The following is a 19,539-nucleotide window of genomic DNA, read 5'->3' as shown; positions in this document are numbered from 1 at the left end:
CGATCTGGGATCTTGACTTCTTGAGCCTCTAGAGGTCGCAATTATTATCCGATTTGCCTGAAATTTTGTACGACGGATCCTCTCATGACCATCAACATACGTATTTATTATGGTCTAAATCGGTCTATAGCCCGATACAGCTCCCATATAAATCGATCTCTCTATTTTTCTTCATGAGCCCCCAAAGGGCGCAATTCTTATTTTTTTTTCTTGAAGCGCCAAAGGGCGCAATTCTTATTTTTTTTTCTTGAGCCCCCAAAGGGCGCAATTCTTATTCGAATTAGCTTACATTTTACACAGGTCTCCAACATATAATTTAATTGTGGTCCAAGCCGGACCATATCTTGATATCGCTCTAATAGCAGAGGAAATCTTTTCTTATACCTTTTTTTGCCTAAGAAGAGATGCCGGGAAAAGAACTCGACAAATGCGATCCATGGTGGAGGGTATATAAGATTCGGCCCGGCCGAACTTTGCACGCTTTTACTTGTTATATATAAGATTAGCCCGATTTACACCCATAAAAGCAAAGTTGCTTAAAATTGAACGAATTTGCATGATATTTGGTATGGAGTGCTTTATTACTGATTTGAAAGCCTCTGTTAAATTTTATAAAAATCGGTTAAGATTTGGATATAGTTTCGCTTATAGTTTTGTAACCCATAGAAACTACAACCGAATTATTCAACTTCGGGTACTATCTTTAGATGGGAGATATATCTGAATCTGAACCGATTTTGATGAAATTTGGCAGACTCTTCCAGATAAGATCCACTTAAATGAAAATCGGGCGATATATAGATAGGGCAGCTTATCTAAATTTGAACCACTTTCACCAAGGGTGAATTTCCGAACAACATGTTTTCTGACGAGAAAAATTCCCATTTGAACTACTCGTAAAATACCGAAACAAACGCATTTACTAAACCAAGCACACGTACGAGGTACCCGAAGTAAATTTGCATCCCAAGTGATAGTATGGGCCGCTCTATAATCGTGTTCATGCCAATTTAACGTTGATCTCCGAAAGCTATCGCTCTTAACTGTAGTAGGTCCGAAAATTACACGAGGACATCGGAGAATACTGATGACAATTCATTCATTACCCGAATTTTCCATAGATATGCAGCCCTATCCTTGTCCTTCCTTGTCCCATACAGAGGTCTAATTATCACAATGAATGGCTGGAAAAGCCACTTACACAAAAGTTTTTGCCAAAGCCGCAAATACATTTATATATCTACAATACTATCACTTTCTTTAAAATAAATATTTTATTTTTTAAATTGCATTAATTTTTTAATGAATTTTTTGAGTGCACATAGTTTATACATGTGATTAATATCACATACATTTAAAATGCATAAATAAATATTGAAACTATGGAACGGTCATACTACACACACATATATCAATATGGCCACTACCATAATTTCCAATAAAAACGCAATCAAATATTTAATTTAATATTTTTTCAACGAATGTTTTGTGTCCCTTTTTTATTATGAAACAAATAGGAACTTGCTGGAGTAAAATACAGAATATATACAAAAATAAATATTTTATAATTTATGCTATACTTCATATTGAGTTTAAAATTTTAAATTAACATTAACAAAAACATGTACACCTAAGTTAAACTGTTTCCTCTTTAATGGCTTCAATGAAATGAGCTATTTGGCGGCGAGTTGTCAGCTTCCAGGAAACACAAGCCACTGATGAGATAAAAAAGCCAATACCTGTAAAAAACAAGAATATTTTTTATTTAAATATATACAGTTGTTGATAGATAGGGTTTTAGTTTCAACATTAAACTTTAAGTTGAACATTAAACATTGAAAAAAAAAAAAAACAAGTAAAAGCATTCTAAGTTCGGCCGGGCCGAATCTTATATACCCTCCACCATGGATCGCATTTGTCGAGTTCTTTTCCCGGCATCTCTTCTTAGGCTATTAGAGCGATATCAAGATATGGTCCGGTTTGGACCACAATTAAATTATATGTTGGAGACCTTTGTAAAATGTCAGCCAATTGAAATAGGAATTGCGCCCTTTGGGGGCTCAAGAAGTATAATAGAGAGATCGATTTATATGGGAGCTGTATCGGGATATAGACCGATTCAGACCATAATAAACACGTATGTTGATGGTCATGAGAGAATTTCAGGCAAATCGGATAATAATTGCGACATCTACAGGCTCAAGAAGTCAAGATCCCAGATCGGTTTATATGACAGTTATATCAGGTTATGAACCGATTTGAACCATACTTGGCACAGTTGTTGGATATCATAACAAAACACGTCGTGCCAAAATTCATTCAAATCGGATAGGAATTGCGCCCTCTAGAAGCTCAAGAAGTAAAGACCCCAGATCTGTTTGTATGACAGCTATATCAGGTTATGAACCGATTTGAACCATACTTGGCACAGTTGTTGAATGTCATAATAAAATACTTCGTGCAAAATTTCATTCCAATCGGATAAGAATTGCGCCCTCTAGAGGCTGAAGAAGTCAAGACCCAAGATCGGTTTATATGGCAGCTACATCAGGTTATGAACCGATTTGAAGCATACTCAGCACATTTGTTTAATATCATAACAAAACACGTCGTGCAAAATTTCATTCCAATAGGATAAGAATTGCGCCCTCTAGAGGCTCAAGAAATCAAGACTCAAGATCGGTTTATGTGACAGCTTATCAAAAGATACCCGGCGCATTTGTTTAATATCATAAAAAACACGTCGTGCAAAATTTCATTCCAATCGGATAAGAATTGCGCACTCTAGAGGCTCAAGAAGTCAATACCCGAGATCGGTTTATATGGCAGCTATATCAGGTTATGAACCGATTTGAACCATACTCGGCACAGTTGTTGGATATCATAACAAAACACGTCGTGCAAAATTTCATTCCAATCGCCCTCTAGAGGCTCAAGAAGTCAATACCCAAGATCGGTTTATATGGCAGCTATATCAGGTTATGAACCGATTGAAACCATACTTGGCACAGTTGTTGGATATCATAACAAAACACGTTGTGCAAAATTTCATTCCAATCGGATAAGAATTACGCCCTCTAGAGGCTCAAGAAGTCAAGACCCAAGATCGGTTTATATGGCAGCTATATCAAAACATAGACCGATATAGCCCATTTACAATACCAACTGACCTACACTAATAAGAAGTATTTGTGCAAAGTTTCAAGCGGCTAGCTTTACTCCTTTGGAAGTTAGCGTGCTTTCGACAGACAGACGGACGGACAGACGGACGGATATGGCTAGATCGATATAAAATGTCGCGACGATGAAGAATATATATACTTTATGGGGTCTCAGACGAATATTTCGAGTAGTTACAAACAGAATGACGAAATTAGTATACCCCTCATCCTATGGTGGAGGGTATAAAAAAAGAAAAAGTCAAAAGTTCCTAAAAGGTCAAAAGTCGAAATAGGTTTAGTTTCAATTCGATTTTTGCTGCCGACTGCTTCGACTATTTTTATACGCACCACCGAAGAACGGGGGTAACGGTAACGGTTTTTCATCACATCGAGATATCCATTTCCGGCCCTATAAAGTATATATATTCTTGATCAGCGTAAAAATCGAACACGATCTAGACATGTCCGTCCTTCTGTCTGTTGAAATCACGCTACAATCTTTAAAACTAGAGATATTGAGCTGAAACTTTGCAGATTCTTTTTTTTTTCCATAGCAGGTTAAGTTCGAAGATGGGTTATATCGGACTATATCTTGATATAGCCCCTATATAGACCGATCTGCCGATTAAGGGTCTTAGGCCAATAAAAGCCACATTTATTATTCGATTTTGCTGAAATTTAGGACAGTAAGGCTCTTCGACATCCTTCGTCAATTTGGTCCAGATCGGTCCAGATTTGGATATAGCTGCCATATAGACCGATCCGCCGATTTAGGGTCTTAGGCGAATAAAAGCCACATTTATTATCCGAGTTTGCTGAAATTTGGGAAAGTGAGTTGTGTTAGGCTCTTCGGTGTCCTTCGTTAATTTGGCCCGAATCGGTCCAGATTTGGTTATACCTGCCATATAGACCGATCCTCCGATCGGATCATATTTCGATATACATGCAATGGGACATAAGGTATGCAATTTTCACCGGATTTTGATGAAAGTTGGTTTACTTATATACCCGAGGTGGTGGGTATCCAAAGATCGGCCCGGCCGAACTTAACGCCTTTTTACTTGTTCAATTTGGCTCCGATCAGTCCAGATTTGGATATAGCTGCCATATAGTCCAATCTCTCGGTTTAAGGTCTTGGGCCCATAAAACGCCGAAAATTGAGATAGTGAGTTGCGTTAGACCCTTCGACATCTTTTTGCAATTTGCCTCAGATTGGTCCAAATTTGAATATAGCTGCCATATGGGCCGATCTCTCGATTCAAGGTTTTGGGTCCATAAAAGGTGCAGGTGGTCAGATGTTGCCGAAATTTGGGACAGTGAGTTGTGTCAGACCCTTCAACATCCTTCTTCAATTTGGACCAGATCGGTTGAGATTTGGATATAGTTGTCATATAGACCGATCTCACCCATAAAAGGCGCATTTATTGTCCGATTTCGCCACTAATTTGGGACAGTGAGTTGCGTTTGGACCTTTAACATCCCTCTTCAATTTGGCACAGATCGCGGCAGATTTGAATATAGCTGCTATATAGACCGATCTCTCGGTTTAAATGCACCAGTGTTGCCATATTCATAAATTCACAAAAGTTTAAGCTAATTGTACGATTTCCTAATTATTTTTTAATACTGTCAAAACTATTTTATTTTTACTAGGTTTATGACGTTTTTGACGTATGCATAATACGTCGAAAATGTATTTCATATACATCGGAGTTTCCGACAGACCATCTCTGACACTGATACTACATAGACAATATTAACTATTTGGATTAGCCATATTCTAACAGCACAGTTACTTACCAATTAGAAGTATAGCCTCTGAAGTCTCATCTTGTATTGTTTTTGAGACCAAGCACAACAGGAAGAGTCCACTTAACAGGCAAAATGATCCAATAACAACAGCTATGGTGATGAATATCAAAATGGGATCCTTGAGAGCATCATTAAGAAATGAGGAACACAATGGTTTTTCCGGAGTGCCACTGAGAAATCACAATAAAATCGGAATTATTAAACATTACTGAGACAAAATAACATACTTTTTTCGTTTCACTTTATTTGTTTAAAATATTTCTTTTAATAAAACTTTCTTTTTTTTCTCTTTTTTGTAATATATTTTTTTCTTCTTCAAATCACACACAAAATACACACCACGACTGATCATATGTGGGCAGCACGGATTCGTCACGTCTTACTTCCATGGTGAGTTGTAGAAAACTAATGTTCTTGGTGGCTCGCTCCCCTTCTTCACTGGGGCGACTTTAGCTCGTGCTGTTAAATGTTTATAAAACTGGCGCTCCTTCCAAATGCACTACACTGAAGATGTAAGGCATGATAAGTACTTCAAAACATTTGTCTTGCTTCAAGCATTTAATAAGAGTGCAAATTGGAAAAACAATTGAAAAACGGAAACAACAAACTGATGAGCAAGGCAGTAACGAAATTGGAAAATCGGATATAAGACAGTCGCAAAGGAAAAACTTCTTTAAGGACAAGATTTTTATCGCGGGCAAGTCTCAATGACAGTTACCATATGCGAAAGGTAGGGTGTCTATGTGTTGCATTACATTGCATTTTACAACTGTTCTCTGGTGATGACACTGATTTCTATAAATACTCAACATTTGTAAACGTCCAAACACACACACACACTCGAACGCAACCATCTTGCCAGACTATGTTTATGGCACTTATTCTCAGTGAAGACTCTATATTTTTGGAACAATCAATCTATTCCGAACTCGAAAAGTCGCGTGCCGCGTTCATAAAATATGGTGGATGAACGTCTGCATGTGTTTCTGCAGTATAAAATGATCTTATGAGAATTTCTTTTCTAATTGGGGTTGAACGTTATGAGAGAACGAACGAGAGAGAAAGAGAGCCGAGTCGAGACTAAGCCAATGAGTTTCTCAATGAGAATCCAATTGTGCGTTGGGAAAAGGAAGTGAGGCTGCTTTGAAAATGAAAACGGAACTAAGTTCTGAAAATATCATCACTTCTAAATTTAGACGGTAGACAATGATTGTGGCCAGTGGCATAAGCCATATGTGTGGATTTTACATGATGCAGAGCAACATATGATGAAAACACAAAGCAGATCATTTGTTTTGGGGTGGAAGGGAAGAGAATTTAGTTTATTGCTTTGGAGTATGCATGAGTAAAATCAATTGTTTCAGTTTCTGTTTCAGGGAATGTGCGTGTTTCTTATGAGAACAAAAAAAAAAATTATATTCTTAATTGTGCTAGTGATGCTGACATATGGTGTTTGAAGAAGTTTGTGCAGATGAAGGGCATTAACCTTGATGTATACACTTTTGGGGAATTTCAATCGTTGGGGAGAGTTTCCCACAAATTGGCTCCGATTTGGTGATTGTTGTTAGGTAAAATAGTAAAACAGTTGATATATACCCTTTCCCAATAATGTGGTACAGGAAATGCACTAAGAAGCTTTTTTTGTTGGCCGTTGCTATCTGTCTAGGCCGCTAGTCTGTATGTCTGTCTGTCCATATCAACTTGTGAACGAAGTACAGGTCGCAATCTTCAATCGATCACCTTTAAAATTGGCATAGAAATTTGTTGGCCTGGAAACTCCAAATTCTATAAAAACTTGATAAGGTAAGTGCTCCTAAGTAAGTGCATATTTAATGGGCCCAAGACTTTAAACCGCGAGCTTGGTCTTTATGGCAGCTATATCCAAATCTTAACCAATCTGAACCAAATTGAAGAGAGATGTCTAAGGGCCTAACACAACTCCCTGTTCCGAATTTCGGCGAAATCGGACAATAAATGCGACTTTTATGGGCCCAAGACCTTAAATTGAGAGATCGGTCTATATGGTAGCTATATTCAAATCTGGACCGATCTGAGCCAAATAGTAAAAGGATGTCGAAGGCCCTAACACAACTCACTGTCACCAATTTTGGCGACATCGGACAATAAATGCGTCTTTTATGGGCCTAAGACCTTAAATCAAGAGATCGGTATATATGGCAACTATATCCAAATCTGAAACGATCTGTGCCAAATTGCAAAAAGATATTGATGGGACTAACTCAACTCACTGTTCCAAATTTTGGCATAATCGGACAATAAATGCGCCTTTTATGGGCCCAAGTCGGGGCGGTCTATATGGCAGCTATATCCAAATCTGGATCGATCTGAGCCAAATTGAAGAAGGACGTCGAAGGGCCTAACACAATTCACTGTTCCAAATTTTGACACAATCGAACAATAAATGCGCCTTTTATGGGCCCAAGACCTTAAATCGCCGGATCGGTCTATATGGGGGCTATATCAAGATATAGTCAATAGCGATATTTTTAAAGATTGTCGCGTGATTTCAACAGACAGACGGACGGACATGGCTAGATGGTCTTAGATTTTTTCGACGATCAAGAATATATATGCGTTAAGGGGTCGAAATTTTGGCATAATCGAACAATAAATGCGCCTTTTATGGGCCCAAGACCTTAAATCGCCGGATCGGTCTATATGGGGGCTATATCAAGATATAGTCAAATGCGCTATTTTTAAAGATTTTCGCGTGATTTTAACAGACAGACGGACGGACATGGCTAGATGGTCTTAGGATCAAGAATATATATGCGTTAAAGGGTCGAAAATGGATATTTCGATGTGTTTATAACGGAATGAAGAACTGAATATATCCCATCCTTCGGTGGTGGATATAAAAATGGTCAATAAACGTCAAAAATATTCTCGGATCTCCTTATGAAGAACAAGTAAAAGCGTGCTAAGTTCGGCCGGCCTGAATCTTGGGAACCCACCACCATGATTCAGCAAAAAATTGATACAAAATAAATTTAGTTGAAGGGCAAAATTTTATTCTACATACCAAGCTTGTGTTAAACCATTTAAGCGGCTGGGAACCAAACAAGGATGATAAGTAGACCGGTTTATATGGGAGCTATATCAGGTCATAGACTGATTTGGACCGTATTTGGCATAGTTGTTGAAAATCGTAAGAGAACACCGCATGCAAAATTTCAGCCAAATCAGACAAAATTGCGGCTTCCAGGGGCCTAAGAAGTCAAATCAGGAGATCGGTTTTTATGGGAGCTATATCAGGTTATGCACTGATTTGAACCGTACTTAACACAGTTGTTGCAAGGCATAACAAAACATTAAATGCAAAGTTTCAGCCAAATCAGACAAAAATTGCGGCTTCCAGTGGCTCAAGAAGTGAAATTGGGAGATCGGTTTATTTGGGAGCTATATCTAAATCTGAACCCATATTGCCCATTTGCAATCCTTAACGAGATTGTCGAGACGATCAAGAATATGTATACATTATGGGGTCTTAGACGAATATTTCGAGGTATTACAAACGGAATGACGAAATTAGTATACCCTCTCTAACATCCAAACCAAGCATTGTTCGAAGCGATTTATAACCTGATACAGAGTTCAATAGACAATAGACGAGCTCACTTATGTAAAATCGGTGCGGCAAGTGATAGCATGTGTAGGGCATGTGGGGGAAGGTGAGGAGACGTTTCCTTTGTCATTGCCCGGCTTTCGCGTCTAACAGATACCGGCACTTAGGTGGAGACACAATACCAGATATGAACCAACTTAAGGGAGTGGTTTGGAAAACAATTAAGGATTTTGTAAGTAGCACGAAATTCTAACTTAAAATTTTCTTTTTTGGAGGTTACTTTATAGTTTTTAGAGCGCACAACAAGCCGATTACTGGCTTGGGTGTATGTCCATAGTGGCATGGGGCTGATTAATATCTGCACCCTCTTTTCAACCTAACCTAACGTAGAATTCTTCAATGGAACCAATAAAAATTAACTTTTTTCCAATTTTGCACGGCATGGCGGCACTTGTTATCATTAACCGGTCGTCATATTTCGGAAAGAAATGGAGGGTAAGCGTTTCTCTATTTATATATATATGGGATGGAACGGTTAAATATGCATATTTATTGTATTTGTATGGTTATGGGAATAAAACTTACCCTAGAATCCACTTCTTGTTGTAACCTTCAAATCGCCATTACTTCATACAATCGTATAAACCATCCCATTTTGTTGACAGCTTTGTCCGTTTTGAAATAATCCATCCTTTTCTTCATCTATCGAGTTCAAAATTATGTCACTACACTCCACATTACCTTCCAACATGAAATCGAATGTTTTTCTTCTTCCAACCCATGTTTTCTTTCTACTCAAAGTTTTATCAAAACTTTTGCGTTCTGCTCGAGATGTATCCCAATGCTCGTAGTAATGGCTATCAGCACTTCCGTAAGCCATGTTACGCATTTAACAACTTCATAAAAAAAAATCTACTGCCATCATTGCCGGGCGTATACTTTTAATAAATTCGTTTACTCTGCATGGGCGGACGTCGAAGGATAAAGAATGCTTGCTGAAAACAAAAAAAAAAAACGAAAGGACATGCATAAAACACAACAACCCAACTGAAAATAAGTTATAAACTAAAAGGAAGGCTACAACAACGTCAAAGGCGTCATTGTTGATGATCTTACTGCTACTGCTTTATCACAGCTCCACCAACCCATAAAACTTGGGCATAGTAATGATGTCGATAGTGTGGATGTTGGGCAAAAGGATTATTTTACGTTGACTCTGTAATGGTTACTGCGCTAACCGCCATTACCATAAGGGTGGCAAATGAGAAATATACAAAAAGAAAAAAACTCTAGGAAAATTAATCTGATTTAGAGCAGGAAAAAATAAATAGAACTTCCGGAGAAGTTATTTTATAAACTGCTAATGCAATAAGAAAATTTTGAAAAACTTCAAATAGAAACATGGTATTCAGAAAAAGCGTTGAAATTTAAAGGAGCTGCTCATATTTTATGGAGCAGCTCAATTAAATTTCATCGGTCCCAATCGAAAGTCTTAAGGCCACCATACGGCTACGAAAATACACGGGCAATCTGGCAAAGGCGCATAATTATCCTGTATGGAATTTTGCAGATCGATCGTAACCTTCAACACTATTATGGTAGGGTAGATTAAGAAGGCAGACAATGTGTGGACAATGTCTAGTGAGGGAAAATTAGAACCAGAATCCAGAGGACAACGTGGAGCCAGAAGAAATTGTTACTGATATGAATTTGTCGGGGGTTGTTGGGGAAATTGTGTCTTAAGTCAATAATTCTCTGGGTAATAAAAAATTTCGTCTTTTTTAAACGGCCCGGCCCATGCAAGCTGTGTCCGATAGACTGACTGCTTGCTTGCAAGTGCAAATTTTTGGCCATGAACATTGCACTAAGGAACAGGGGCAAACTTCTCATAAGCTCATTGATAAGGGGCCTCCCGCAATGCTACAATACATCTCTTTGGAGAGAAGTTTTTACATGGCATAGTACCTCACAACTGTTGCCTCTAGCGACATCTAAACTAAGTCTTCAACAAGTAAAAAGGCGTTAAGTTCGCCGGGCCGAACTTTGGATACCCACCACCTCGGTTATATATGTAAGCCACCTTTCGTCATAATCGGGCCCCATATCAGCTATATCGAAGAATGGCATTTGGACCCAATTGGGCTTGGACATTGAGTGTTCTAATAAGTACAAGTCATTGTTCAATTTGTAAGGGTTCAAGAAGTCAAATCAGGAGATCGGTTTATATGGAAGCTATATCAGGTTATACACCAATGTGGACCGTGCTGAGCACAGTTTTTGGAAGTCAGAAAAGAACACTCCATGCAAAATTTCAGCCAAACCGGACAAAAAATGGGGCTGTTAGATCACAAGAAGTGAAATCGGGAGATCGGTTTATATGGGAGCTACAATATATCAGGTAATTTGAACCGATCTTGCCACAGTTATTGGAAGTCATAATAGAACACAGCATGCAAATTTTCGGTCAAATCGGTCAAAAAATGCTGCTTTCAGGGGCTCAAGAAATCAAATCGGGAAATCGGTTTATAAGGGAGCTATATCTTAGTCTAAACCGATATGGCCTTTTTGGAATATCCATCGACCTACATCAATATTAAGTATCTGTGCATAATTTCAAGCGGCTAGCTTTACGCGTTCAATCGCTTTCGTGATTTCGACAGACGGACATGGCTAGATAGTCTCAGAATGTCGAGACGATCAAGAATTTATACTTTATGGGGTCTAAGACGAATATTTCGAGTTGTTGCAACCGGAATGACTAGATTAGTATACGCCCATTCTATGGTGGTGGGTATAAAAAGATATTCGTGATGCAGTTCAGACGTAATAGAGTGATTGCGTTATAATGGCTGGAAAATTACAACCGGCTATTGTTGACGTATTCAAACACCTCAAAGTGAACAAAATGTTTGTTTATCGCACCAAAAATCCTTATAAAGATACTGGTAACGCTGCCAAACGCCATGGTGGTGGTCCAAAAAAACTGCAACAACATTTGATATGTTTCGGCTAGTTAAGGCTCGAACACAACCATTTATTTCGAAGTAATATCAATGCACAGACCAAACAAAACCAAGGTCAGTAAAAACAGTTGGAAGTCATGAGAGAAATCATTGTACAAAATGTTAGCCTAAGAATGAAAATTGCGAACTCTGTAGGCGCAATGTATCTTAAAGGATACATTCAGTGTCGGATTGCTTATTCTTGGCTAGTTCTGCAAAAAAATTAGCTTTTGCGATGGTGTTCATCGGAATAATATCAATCGATATTTTGTCAAAAAATTAAATATCGATAGAACCATCGATATTTTGCCAGCTCTATCACATACAGCACTTGTAAACCAAGAAATGTTAATAAATCATCTTCCACACTTCATATGTAGCGCAGAGGTTAGCATGCTGGCCTATGTCCCCTCCTAATGCTGACGACATTTGTGAGGATTATGCCATGTAAAAACTTCTCCCTTAAAAGGTGTCACACTGCGGCACACCGTTCGGACTCGGCTATAAAAAGGAGGTCCTTATCATTGCGCTTAAATTTGAATCGGACAGCACTCATTGATATGTGGGAAGTTTTTCCCTGTTGCTTAAACGAATGCTCCTGGTCAAATTTGCGATTACACTTCATATCGTCCACTATTGTAATTTTTATTAAAATGGTTTGCTTCATATCGAAGTTATCGCTTTAATGCCTCTCTTAACTCTTAATCTAAACAATTTTGTTACCTTTCTATAAACAAAATCTCACTCGTTTCTGAAAAAATCCACCCTGCCATCATGGAATTAGCCTTAATCTCTTACCAACATCATCTCATGTCAAAGTAAGTGTTAAGAAAATCACAAAATTTTATTATGATATTATCACTCTAAAGCATTTATACTAAATTTCCCTTTCATTTCCCTTTTTTCAGTCTGGAGTTCATGTAAAATATGTTGGAAGAACCTCAGGCAAAACGCACCACATCTAACCTACACAACACGACCCGGCAACACTCGAACACACTGACAATAACCACCGAAACCAACAAAAGCCCTAACAGAAGAGAACAGCCCAAGGAACATAAAAGCAGGCAAGTCGACGGAAAACAATAAAAACAAATTTCGCTTGTTCTTAAGCGGAACAATAAAACGTTTTGAACTTTTAAGTCATCTTTCACTTCACGACTATCGGCAAATGTACCGAGTGCGAAGATATTGGTGATGGTGGTGTGCGCTGTGTTGTTTTGGCACGTCAGAAGCCCCAGACGCCTGCTTTTCTTTTACCACAACTCAGGAGGGGGGAAAAGAAAACCCCAAAAAAAGCGGGAGGTAACGCAGTCTGACGCACTCTTCTAGATGCCTTTAACGTCGCTGTGGATTCCTCTTCCATTTTTTTTTTGGATATGGAGTTTATTATGAGCTTGGGAACAAATGTTTAACCGCACCAATGGCGAAACATGAGGGGCTGATTTGCCAACGAAAGCGAATAAAACACGGCTTGCTGGCGGGGGTATTTAAAAGGTCGCCGTCGGCAAAAGTACGAAATAAATGCTAAGAAATTTTATAGATGCCAATACCAAACAAATGTTGTAACACATTGCCATGGCGACCTACTTCTGACTCACTCCTTCGCTTTAAGGATGATTCACGTTAAACCCCTCGCCCCAACATTCTCATGCTTTGGTTAGCGGTCAATGCACAATGGTTAGAAATGGTTAGAAATTATGGAAGATCAGTCTGGATATAAGAAAAATTGTTGATTCTTCAAGAGTACTTGGAAGAAACGCAAACTTAGTTTAGAAACTATAACACTAACTAGTACAACGACTGGTGACGAAGGCAAAATAGACAGAAAATGAGGTACTAATAGGGTACGATGCGAACTCTCACCACATTTCATGGGGTAGTACCAACATTAATAAGCCAAGCCTTGGAATAATTCCTGAAACTAATGACCAATGTGACGATCCACCCTTCTGGCTCTATCCCTTCTGGAGTCGCTACCTTCTGGCGGTCGTGCTCAGTCCTGGGGCAGTTCTTTTCCTTTGGTGACTTATTCGGATGGGTCCACATAAAAGTGTCATTTGTGTGTGTGTTAATGTTAGTGTTAGTGAGCTTGAGAACCCAGATGGTATTCATAGTTAGTGAGCGACATTAGATGTAAGGTTGTTGCTCTGTACTATTTATCCGCCCAACCTGCTGAATTACCAATTCTCGTCAGCCCTAATGTCGTAATCGTTGTAGAATTCTTTATATTGTCTCTTCAATGCAGTAACAAGCCCGGACCACTCTATATTGTCTTTTTGGCGATAGTACCTCCAAAATCACCCCAAAGCTTTGTCGTCAAACAATAATTGACCATACCTGCACAACTATTGAAAATTGCCTTCTAGAGTATTTGTCGTCATAATATTGACCCTATAGATAAACTCGTCAATTGGAATATCATCAATATTTCCAGTAAACGCTAATCTCCAATTTCTTATTATATTCATAGTCTTCTCAGAAGAAAAGGGAGGAGTATAAGCTTCTCTAGGACGTATCTCAGTGGTTAAGTTGAGTTGAGTTGAGTAAACGCTAATCTCCAATTTCTTATTATATTCATAGTCTTCTCAGAAGAAAAGGGAGGAGTATAAGCGTCTCTTGGACGTATCTCAGTGGTTGAGTTAACAGTTCCTCCTCTATCCTGATCTTAAGCCCTGTTATCAAATTACCAATTTCTTCTTTAATTGATGCGGTTAACTCTCTTCTCAAATCACAAATTGACTCAAAAATCATATTTTGTACTCTATTCTCATCTATTGAGTTGGTCGAACAACCAGCAACATCCCTTGTTACGCTTCGTGATCTTCCAGAAGTGTCGCGAATATTTCTTGTCTTTGACCTAGTCATAGGTCCAGTCTCTTCCATATCTGCGTCCTCACCATTGACGACAAAAGACACGTTATTGTCTCTATTCACCTCTTCTCCTGTCAAATCTTCAACACTTCGAGTAACAGGCATTCTGTAAGATATAAAACAATTTTTACACAATATAAAACCCTGGATGACCGAGGAGATTCGCAACATTGGGAAAGAGATCCGCAGAATTTAATTTGCAGTCAATTGAGATGGGCTTATCATTACATAACTTATGGTAAAGGAAGCCTTGAGGAGCTTTCAACCATTCAAGTCACCGGACCTATAGTATAATATCCGAAGGAAGCCGACTATCTAGCGCCCCATCTGTGCATTATTTTTACAACGTACCGAGGACTTACATATAATCCGAAACCCTGGCAGGAAGCAAGTGTGGTATTTATACCCAAGGCAAGTTATGCGACACCAAAGGCCTACAGATCTAAAAGCCTTACGTCCTTTCTATTCAAAACCTTGAAATGTATTGTGAATACCACGACAAAGAGTAGTACATCCAACGAAGGCCATCATAGCGCTGACACTGAACGCCTGGGTTCGAATCCTGGCGAGACCATCAGAAAAAAATTGTCAGCGTTGGTTTTCCCCTCCTAATGCTGGCAACTTTTGTGAGGTACTATGCCATTTAAAACTTCTCTCCAAAGAGGTGTTGCGCTGCGGCACGCCGTTCGGACTCGGTTTTAAAAAGGAGGCCCCTAATCATTGAGCTTAAACTTGAATCGAACTGCACTCATTGATATGTGAGAAGTTTGTCCCTCCTCCTTAGTGGAATGTTCCGGGGAAAATTTTGCATTTTTGAGCCGTATTAATAGGGACCAACTATCCCATTGACTTTAGATTTCATTCTTTCACACAGTTCGCAAGAGCGTATCTTGTATGTCACAGGGAGGAGACGTATTCCTCTATAGTGGGCACATTCAGACTTGGCTACTTTCTTGTGCTGAGTATCGAATCGTCAGGTATGTGTGCTTCTAGCCAGATCGCGCAGACGAACTGATGCATACGGCTTATCAGCATGTCGCCTCCAATCTTAAACAGTTCAGCGGGCAACCCTCCGACTTTTGCTGCCTTGCTGTTCTTCAGTCAGGTCACTGCTACTTGGAACTCTTTCTGACTAGGTGGTAAACATTCTATATCATCATCAGGTTCTGCGGTATCTTCTGCACCGCCAACGTCAGACACTAGCATCTGCGAAAAATGTCCGTTCAATATCCCAAGCACACTATCTGTATCAGTTACCAGATTTTCTTCTTTCCCTCTGCAGGAGGGTATGCCAGCACCAAAACCATGAGTTTGATGTTTGATTCTTTTGGAAATTTTTCCGACTTCATTCTTACTCCTATGCATCTCTATTCACTCTCACTTCCGTCTTTTAATTTCCTTTTTATTTCTGCAGGATAGACATTTCTCCTCTCTCCCTTTCTTCCGATAGCTTGCCATCATCTGGAGCTTTATTACGGACTGCAAGGATGCTCTGTATGCCGTATTTTTGGCATCGGCGGTATTTCGACACTCCTTGACGTACCATGGATTTCTTGGGAGGTTTTTTGTACCCAATAACGGATTTCGCTCCATTTTCCATGGACTGGTCAATGATTTGCCACTCCGTCGATATATCATCGGAACAAGAAGTGCTTTTATCATGCAGTTGGGTCAGTCGAGTGAAGTATGCCGTTGTCATCTGTTGTGTTTGCAGCTTTTCAATGTCCAGCTTCTGTGCAGTGTCGATCGTACTCTTATCGACACGCTCGAAGTCATCAATACTACTTCCAACAGATTCACTAAATCATGTGCTACCATGGAAGTTGTGTAACTGTTGCAGACAAACAAATCTGTCATTACATGAAAAAATGCATTGGGAAAAGCACAGCTAACAGACAGGATTGTCGAGCGTGGTTAATGGGTTATTTGAAAAGTCTTATAACCAAAGACGAAACGGGTCCCATAGTGGTTGGTGTGCATTGCGATCTCTGGCTTTCCTTTTCTATTTGCAAAGAAAATCTCCGTCTCGAAAGAGAAACAAACAAAAATTGTGAAATTTAATGATCTTCACCCTAACAGGCAGGCAAAGAACTTTAAATGAAAAAAATCGGCAGAGCCCGGCCTCGATTCGAGCCTGGGCACACAGAGCAAACAGCGAGAGCCGTTGCCATTGTCTGGCGTTCGAAGCCATCTATACTACTTCCAACAGATGCACAAAATTATGTGCTACCATAGAAGTAGTTCAACTATTGCAGACAAAAAATCTGTCATTACACGAAAAACACATGCGTTGGGAAAAGTACAGCCACTAGAAAGGGTTGACGAGCGTGGTTAATGGGGCATTTGTATCATAGAGGCGTTTTCGCAATTACTACGATACAAATGTAACATATTAAGCCATCACACCTAATATTGCTGAAAAGTCTTTTAACCAAAGTCGAAACGCATCCCATAGTGGTTGGGGTGTGTTGCGATCTCTGGTTCTCCTTTTACATTTGCAAAGGAAATCTCTGATCATTGAGCTGGTCTCGAAAGAGATACAAGCAAAGGATTCTAATCTATGCTTGGTCCTCAGAAACATTGTAACACCTCGAAACATTGATCTAGGACCCCATAAAGTACATATATTCGAACTTCTTGACATCCAGAGTCTATCTAACAATGTCCGTCCCTCCGTCTGACGAAATCACGATAGCGGTCGAACGCGTAAAGCCAGCCGCTTAAAATGCACAGATACTTTATATTGATGTAGATCATTGTGGATTGCAAATGGGCCATATCGGTTCAGATTTGGATATAGCTCCCATATAAACCGATCTCCCGATTTGACTTCATGAGCTCTTGAAGTCGGAATTTTCATCCCATTTGGTTGAAATTTGGCACATAGTGTTCTGTTATGACTTACAAGAACTATGCTATGTCCAAATCGGTCAAGAACCTGATACAGCTCCCATGTAAGCCGATGTCCCGATTTGACTTCTTGAGCCCCTGGAAGCAACAATTGTTGTCCGATTTGGCTGAAATTTTGCACATAGTGTTACGCTACGACTTGCAACAACTGTCTCAAGTACGGTCTTGATCAGTCTATAACCAGCTATAGCTCCCATATAACCGATCTCTCGATTTAACTTTTTGAGCTCGTGGAAGCCGCAATTTTTATCCAATTTGGCTGAAACTTTGCATGTGGTGTTTTGTTATGACTTCCTATAACTGTACTAAGTACGGTCCAAATAGGTCTATAACCAGCTATAGCTCCCATATAACCGATTCCAGATTTGACTTCATGAGCTCCTGGAAGCCCCAATTTTCATCCGATTTGGTTGAAATTTGGCACATAGTGTTCTGGTATGACTTTAAACAACTGTGCGAAGTACGGTTTAAATCGGTCTATAACCTAATATAGCTTCCATATAAACCGATCTCCCGATTTGATGTCTTGAGGGCCTGGAAGCCTCAACTTTCATCCGATTTGGCTGAAATTTTGCATCTAGTATTCTATTATAACTGCCAACAACTGTGCCAAGTGCGGTCTAAATAGGTATTTAACCTGATATAGCTCCCATATAAACTGATCTCCCGATTTGACTTCTTGAGCCCCTTGAATCCACCATTTGTATCCGATTTTTGCACATAGTGTTCTGTTATGACTCTCAACAACTGTGCCAAGTACGGCCCAAATCAGTCTATAACCAAATATAGCTTCCATATTTTTTTGCAGAATCCATGTTGGTGGGTTCCCAAGATTCCGCCCGGCCGAACTTAGCACGCTTTTACTTGTTAATGTTGAAATCTGGTGCTTCTAACTACCACGTTAGTTGCCGCGGCGAAGCCTTTGAGCCTCATTGCATAATCGGACGTGACGAAAAAATTTTCCAACTGTTGGACAATAGATATGTTCCTTCTCTATCATCGCATTAAACCGATTTTAATATCATGGGCAGAACAGCGGTCGTATTCTCTCAAGGCGCTTGTAGAAAATATCTTTGGTCTGCTCCGTGCATGGGCACATATAAGGTTGATGTTGAAGAATTTGGCCTATGTGCGAATTATGGCTAGCCTCCCATCCACAGGAGTAAAGCTGGAGGCAAGGTTTTTCAATCTCCGACTAACCACAAATCTCGGTCATGGCTCGTGTCATGGCAGCTATAGTATAGTTGGTCACCGTTAGGTGTTGTTGCAACACCTTTTCCCATCCATCGCACTTCCACCAAGTCGGTAATATCTGACTTGCACTTTTCGAATACATCCGCCATTGCATATACTGATCCTTCTCTATAAACAGTCCAGACATTCCAGTTGCATATCTCTTTTATTAGTTTTAGGGATATTTTTTGTTGATTTAGAGCACTGTATCCGCCTCACCTCAAAAACACCATTAAGCCATTTGTTACAAGCAAAAAGATGATGAAAAAAATTTGAACGCCATCGTAAAAATTTTTTCCATTCTAGAGTTTTGCCATTGAACTACGAGACGTACTTTCAATGAATAACGAAAAACCAAAGCCAAAGAAATGTTTTTTCTTTACTTAGAATTTTCTGTTACTACAGTAACCATCGTCTACACTACATCCATGTATAGGAGGATGTGAATCAAAATGAGTTTACGCTTTAAATTTAAGTACGGCCTTTTATGTGTGTGTGTGTGTGTGTGAGAGTACACATAACAACCAAAATGAATGTTACAATGGCAATGGTATGGCACCTTGTACTTGTTGTGGTGAAACTTACCACACTTTCAAGCGGAAATAAGTCGCGTTGTTGGTGTGTTTGTTGCTACTCTTCCTGTTCCCATGTGCAAAGCTTTACCCGTTCTTAGTTCCAACTCCTTGCCTGTATGTGGCTGTGAGTGTGTTTGGGCATTTGAATGGAGCTGAATGTGTAATGAAAACTGTGAATGTGACAAAAATGAATTATGGCCAAAAGACGAACACCAACAGCAGCTCGACGCTGACGATGGCGCTTTGTTACCATGGACCATGTTTCATAGTGCATACAATACGGCCAAACTTGTACTTTCCCACAAAAGTATTTTGTCAATTGTGGTGGCTGTGTGGCCCTTTGGAGCCAATATGGATGCACATACAGATGGCAAAGATATATGGAT

General features: G+C 39.4%; 1 protein-coding gene across 1 annotated transcript; it reads right to left on the bottom strand.

Annotated features, from left to right (window-relative positions):
• Positions 1–1,630: 1,630 nt before the first annotated feature.
• LOC106080894 (uncharacterized) lies at positions 1,631–5,362 on the bottom strand. The gene is made up of 3 exons (XM_013242497.2): positions 5,313–5,362; positions 4,962–5,143; positions 1,631–1,739 (listed from the first exon to the last, which is right to left on the bottom strand). Exons 1-3 carry the CDS (start codon positions 5,360–5,362, stop codon positions 1,636–1,638), a joined length of 336 nt encoding a protein of 111 aa, XP_013097951.1. The 3' UTR covers positions 1,631–1,635.
• Between the last annotated feature and the right edge of the window lie 14,177 nt (positions 5,363–19,539).

Source organism: Stomoxys calcitrans, chromosome 5 (genome assembly GCF_963082655.1).
Source record: "Stomoxys calcitrans chromosome 5, idStoCalc2.1, whole genome shotgun sequence".
Taxonomy (NCBI): Eukaryota; Metazoa; Arthropoda; class Insecta; order Diptera; family Muscidae; genus Stomoxys; species Stomoxys calcitrans.
Note: the sequence above shows the minus strand (reverse complement) of the source record. Positions and strands in the feature narration are given on the sequence as shown.

Coding starts and splice junctions, on each gene's coding strand:
- LOC106080894 (XM_013242497.2), bottom strand. CDS start 5,362: ATGGAAGTAAGACGTGACGAATCCGTGCTGCCCACATATGATCAGTCG. Junction 5,144..5,312: donor CCCACATATGATCAGTCGTG/GTGTGTATTTTG, acceptor GTGATTTCTCAG/TGGCACTCCGGAAAAACCAT. Junction 1,740..4,961: donor AGAGGCTATACTTCTAATTG/GTAAGTAACTGT, acceptor TGTTTTTTACAG/GTATTGGCTTTTTTATCTCA.